The sequence below is a fragment of the Penaeus monodon genome, chromosome 7 (assembly GCF_015228065.2).
Source record: "Penaeus monodon isolate SGIC_2016 chromosome 7, NSTDA_Pmon_1, whole genome shotgun sequence".
Lineage (NCBI taxonomy): Eukaryota > Metazoa > Arthropoda > Malacostraca > Decapoda > Penaeidae > Penaeus > Penaeus monodon.
This window is the reverse complement of record NC_051392.1, coordinates 38,434,420-38,440,516: the sequence shown is the minus strand read 5'-3', so window position 1 is coordinate 38,440,516 and position 6,097 is coordinate 38,434,420. Positions and strand designations below refer to the sequence as shown.

Below are 6,097 nucleotides of genomic sequence, written 5' to 3'. Positions count from 1 at the left end.
CCTTGGCGTGTCGGTTTCGTTAACGATATAAGTCTAGGGATGACCGTTTGGCAGATTTGAGAAAGTACCATGCAAAATTCGCTGTTATTTCTCTCCCATCCCCTCCCCCACTCACCACAAAGTCCAATGAAGTGAGACTTACCCACTAAGCATACCCTGCAACCAAAAAGAATGAAAGGGTATCCGCTGCACTCTTAAAAACCGATGAGATTTACAAAGCCAACGAGGCAGTGATGGTTTTATCATAAATTCTCCCTAAAGACTGTCGGATTAACTTAACCGAGCTAGCAATATCCGGTCACCGGTCTTAAAGGAATGAGGCACCAAAGAGATGTGCTGTTAGTCTCTGGGCGTTGAAATGAACGGTTTCGCTCAGAGAGAAATAGATTTAGGTGTTTAAAGGAGGGGAGGAGGAGCAAGGGGATGAGAGAGTAGAGAGACAGACAGACAGACAGGGACAGAGAGAGACAGATTATTTTATATAATATTCCTAATAATTATTAATATAATAATATATGCACAGATTATATAGTAATAGACAAAATGTGTGTTTTGTTTTGGTGTGTGTGTATGAGGTTGTGTGGTGATGTGTTGGTGTTTGAATGTCTGCGTGCGTGTGGTTGTGTGTTTAGCGTATATAGATGGTAAGAATGTAGTAGTGATATAAGGTAATATATAATATATATATATTATATATATATATATATGTATATATATATATATATTATATATATTATTATATATATTTAATTTGGAAGAAACCATTAATAACTATTATTGAAATGAGACTACAGTTTCGAAATCATATATTATATATTATATATATATTATATTATGTATATATATAGTAGTGTATAGTATTCTGGTGGTATGATAGTAATGATACGATTGTAGTTATTATATATGTAATATAATGATTATAGATATTATGTATGTATGTATTTATATTATTATATATATATATATATATATATTATATATTATGTATATATATTTATATATATAATAATATATAAATATATATATATATATAGAGATGGGATGAGGGAAACGAAGAGAGAAAGAATAGAAAACAGAAAGGAGAGAGAAAGAGAATAGAAAACAAACATAGAGGTAGAGAAAAGGGGGAGAATATAGGCGCGTCCAAAGGGTGGCCTAAGGCGTCACATGTCACCCCTAGAACCTGATTGGCCATCCCGAGGGCCACCCCATTTTCCTGAACCATGATTGGCTTTCTGGCCAGGTGTAGGCGCGACACTTGTGTTAGTATATAAAGAAACTATGGTACGGAAGGCAAACTTATTTTTTATGCTGTGTCGATGTTTTGTGTGTGTGTGGTTGTCTGTGTATGTCGTGTATGTGTGTGTGTGTGTGTGTGTGTGTGTTGTGTGTGTGTGTGTGTGTGTGTGTGTGTTGTGTGTGTGTGTGTGTGTGTGTGTGTGTGTGTGTGTGTGTGTGTGTGTTTATGTGTGTGTGGCTGTGTGTGTGTGTGTGTGGGTGGGTGGGTGTGTGTCTGTATATGTGTGTGGTTGGGTGTGTGTGTGTGTCTGTTTATGTGTGTGTGGTTGGGTGTGTGTGTGTGTGTTGTGAACGTAGATACGCGCGTCCGACTGTACAACCTGCCAGCCTGCAGAAGTTAGTGCCATACTAGGGCCAATATTTTTAAAATTTGGACATGTCACTTCGGGAATCAGAGAGATTTGTTAATCGTCAATTTTATGTTGAACAAAATGACATGCTTATTCACAAATGATAATAAGTAATTGCTAGAACACAAAGAAACACAGTTTAGCCATTTCAAGCGCTGTCGAGCATATTTATAGACTCTTTGTCTCTTTGAAACCTAAAAAACTTAGACCATTTACTATCACCCCCCTCCTTTTTCCTAAAATCCAGGCTACACCCCTGCATACACACACAGTGTATGCACACGCAATAATATACACGTACACATTGCAATTGTGTGTGTGCGATTGAGACCGGCGACCAATCACGTCTCAGAAGCGCGGTTGCGTCATCACACGGCGAGAGCTGATCACGTGCGAGTCACGAGCCCATTGATATCAGGAAGAAAACGAGCTCCTATTATTTTTGCCGTCGAGATATGAACGAGGAGTCGGCATCCATTCGACAAAACCGCAGCTGACAAGATAAGACAGGCCATTGTAAAAACAGCAGCGAGGTGTTCCTCCCGGCGACACCTGGCAGCGCCCGGCAGGAGGAGCAGTGTTGCCATCTCGCCGCCGAGCGCCTCAGAGGCCGCCGAGATCTCGCGGTGGGAATACGCTTCGCTCCGCCACAGTCCCGAGGAAATACCTTTCGTCCTTCCCGAAATGGCCGTCGCAGGACCCCGCACGCTCAACCTCGTCAGGCAAAACCAGGCCTCGATCCAGCATGTCTGCTCGAGGGCAAGGTAAGACACCGGCTTCGGAAACGTGTTGCTGAAATGTAGACGAAATGGTCGCGAAAAACCGGCTTCAACATCGATCCTCAAGGGCGTGAGGAGGTCGTGTATATAAATACGGTTGATTTAGCCACAAATAAGCACCTGTAGGACTAGGCCTATGTGGCAGAGAGCAGAGCCCTTTGGCGTTCAACTAGAAGAGCAGTTAAATAGGTTGTCATAGAGGGAGAGAGGAGAGAATCGATTTTTTTTAGGTGCATATTTCAAGCAATGTGTTCTCGGGGCAATGCAGGTTGTCAGTGCGTTGTGATATGTCATTGTCAAGACTTCGTGTACACCCAAACCAAGTCTTGTTTGTTTTTTTTGTTTTTGTATTGATCGATAGGAATGTATAACAGTGTTCCTTAGCTTCCCAACCTTACGTCTTTATATTGCAGTGGAAAATTCCCACATGCCGGTAAGAGACAAAGAGGTTTCCCTTAATGTGTTGCAGATACGCAGATCTTTCAAGACATGACACTGAAGCAGATATTTTTTGTACACTTTCCTTTTCCAATTGCCAACTTTTCCAATTGTTGGCAGTGGCTGCTATGAACGAGTCCTCAACAGTATAGAGGAATGTACCAACAGCTAGGTTATGTAATAAGGAAATAGTTTTGTTTTCCACAGCCATTTATTAAAGGAAATGACCTCTTGGCATCTCTTGTAGGTTTGTGATGCAATATTAAATTGCCATGTTGCATGTCAGCTGCATCTGTTGATTGGCTTGGCAATCTGTACATGGAGATGTTTGAAATATTAGTGATGAAGGTAAAATCAGCAAATAACAGTAGCCTTGCAGCATGGTGTGACAAGCCTCAGATTTAGTGATATCAAAGGGACAAAGACTGTACTGTCACTCTCTCCATTAACACATTTGCCACTGGAAATGTGGATTGTCCACATAGTACTGTTTTGGGAGTCTCAACACATGGATTTCTCTGTAAGTGCCAATTAGTAGACACAGAATATGCATTTGACATCTGATTTCCCTTGACATTTCATTAAAAAAAAAAAAAATTGCTATGCTATAAGTATCAATACTAGCAGTATTGATATTGATTATATGGCAGCTATATAATGTTATAAACAGTAATATTAGCAATGAAAAAATATACATCTCCAGTATCAAAAAGGTAAACAGGTGAGACAGGTAGGATTAGTAAGCCACTAATTGGTGGCTAAACACTTATGGAGTCATTTATTTGTAAACAATGAATAAACCCCTCATTGGGTTAACACATTTTGAATGCTGCTTTACAGTATATCTTCTCATGCCATCTTTGAGCCGAGAGAACTAAACTAATAACTTCTTGACAGTTCTTGGTGGTCTGGGGTGGAGATGGGACCCCCAGATGCCATCTTGGGTGTTACCGAGGCATTCAAGCGTGACACGAACCCCAAGAAGATGAATCTTGGCGTTGGTGCCTACCGCGATGATAACGGCAAGCCTTTCGTCCTCCCGTCTGTGAGGAAGGTGAGTAGGGATGGACAATTTGCTGCCTCTTTCATTTATATATTGTTTTTTCTCTTTTATTATTATTTATAACATTTTGTGAGCTTTGCGGTTCTATTCAAGTTTTGGTTAATATTACCAACAGCAATGCTTAGAAATAGAGAGAAAGGGACACTGGCATCTTATATAGCACAGGAAATAGGTACAGCTGCAGTGGTTTCATATTTACCATGAAACAATGAAAATATCCACTGCATATCATACTCTGAGACACCCTAACACAGCCAGACTTCTTAATGTCACTTTTTCTGTGAGTTGACATGAATTGCTAATGAAGGAGGATACAGGGGGGCATCCCCCCCCAGTCTCGGGAATAAATAGAAGGTAGGAAAGATTAGGTTTAGATTTTGGGTTCGCATGAAACCCTGGTTATGTGACTTAGTCTCTGGAGGGTGTGTTGCTCTCGGTAACAAATTCTTGTTTTCTTTTCTTATATTTTATTATAAAATATATTAAACTTTTAAGGTCTTTTGTTGCTTACACTTTTAAGCAATATCAACATTTGACTAAAATTTTTTAGATTTATAAATTAATTCCATGCTAAGGCAAACACAAAAATAGAGTAATAGTGTTTTTGTAATTGTTGCTGACAAGTCTCATAATTATTTCCTAGTCTGCCCCCCCCCCCCAAAAAAAAAAAAAAAAAAAATAGAAAGGAAATAATAATGAATAGTAATGATGATGATAAATGAATAATGATAAAAAAAATTGTATATTGTAGCATGGTGTCCTGTAGCCACTTTTTATAATTACCATTAATAAATGTTTGAGCTTTGTTATCCATAATAGTAAAGAATTTATATAGTAGTCTTATATCAAAATAAAAGTCATATCAATTTGCATAATAATTTTATATATTTTTATTTTCCATTCTTTTCAGGCTGAGGAGCTAATTGTGAGCCAAAAGTTAGACAAGGAGTACTTGCCCATCTCTGGCAGTGCCGAGTTCTGCAAGCATGCTATTACCTTGGCTCTTGGGAGTGACAGCCCAGTTATTGCCGATGGACTGGTTGGTTTTTAAAGTGGTCTCTTGTGAAGAGCATGATTTCTCTCTCTCTCTCTCTCTCTCTCTCTCTCTCTCTCTCTCTCTCTCTCTCTCTCTCTCTCTCTCTTCTGCCTCTCTCTCTCTCTCTCTCTTGCCCTCTCTCTCTCTCTCTCTCTCTCTGCCTCTCTCTCTCTCTCTCTCTCTGCCTCTCTTTTGCCTCTCTCTCTCTCTCTCTCCCCCCCCTCCATCCCTCCTCTCGCTCTTTCTTTCTCTCTCTTTCTCTTTCTCTAAACAACGTTAAAATAAACACACACACACACACTCTCTCTCTCGCTCTCTGCCTCTCTCTCTCGCTCTCTGCCTCTCTCTCTCGCTCTCTGCCTCTCTCTCTCTCTCTCTGCCTCTCTCTCTCTCTCTCTGCCTCTCTCCCCTCTCTCTCTGCCTCTCTCTCTCTCTCTCTCTCTTCCTCTCCTCTCCTCTCTTCCTCTCTCTGCCTCTCTCTCTCTCTCTCTCTCTCTCTGCCTCTCTTTTCCTCTCTCTCCTCTCTCTCTCCTCTCTCTCTTCTCCTTTTTCTTTTTTTTTCCTCTCTTTTTTTCTCTTTTTTTTGTAATCTGTATTTTATGGGACATGTTGTGTTGATGATAATGTAATATTTACCTTTGTTATCCCTGTTTTGGAGGACTGGAGAATGAAAGGTAAATTGTGGAGAAAAAACAAAATTTTCCTGAGACTAGGGAAAGATTGTTGAGAGTTAGAAATGTTTTATATTTATTTTTTTCTTGTGTTTCATTTTCCAGAATGTAACAGTTCAGGGTATTTCTGGTACTGGTGCTCTCCGTATTGGCTCCACCTTCCTCTCGAAGTTCTTCCCAGGTGCAAAGGTAGGAAGTTCTATTGTTTTGCTTTTAAGGAAAATTGTTGTTGTAGTATTTTGAAACGCTTGAAATGTATATCTAGTATTATGCTTTCATCATAAGGGATTCTCTCTCCCTGCCTCATTCCTTCTTTCTTTCTTTCTTTATCCCACCCATCTCTCTCTCTCTTTCCCATCCTCCCTCCCCCTCCCTCCTTCCTTCCTTTCCTCCCCCCTCATTTTTTCTCCCTCCTTTTCTTCTCTCCCTTCTCTCTCCCTCATTTTTTCTCCCTCCTTTTC

The 6,097-nt window shown here is 40.1% G+C and overlaps 1 protein-coding gene across 1 annotated transcript in view; it reads left to right on the top strand.

Annotated features, from left to right (window-relative positions):
• Positions 1-2,199: 2,199 nt before the first annotated feature.
• LOC119575290 (aspartate aminotransferase, mitochondrial-like) overlaps positions 2,200-6,097 on the top strand; it is a gene marked incomplete in the record, with an annotated part of 15,080 nt that continues 11,182 nt past the window's right edge. Inside the window, 4 exon segments of the mRNA XM_037922828.1 lie at positions 2,200-2,413; positions 3,764-3,920; positions 4,840-4,968; positions 5,742-5,825. Of these exon segments, the coding sequence (XP_037778756.1) occupies positions 2,334-2,413; positions 3,764-3,920; positions 4,840-4,968; positions 5,742-5,825 (450 nt within the window).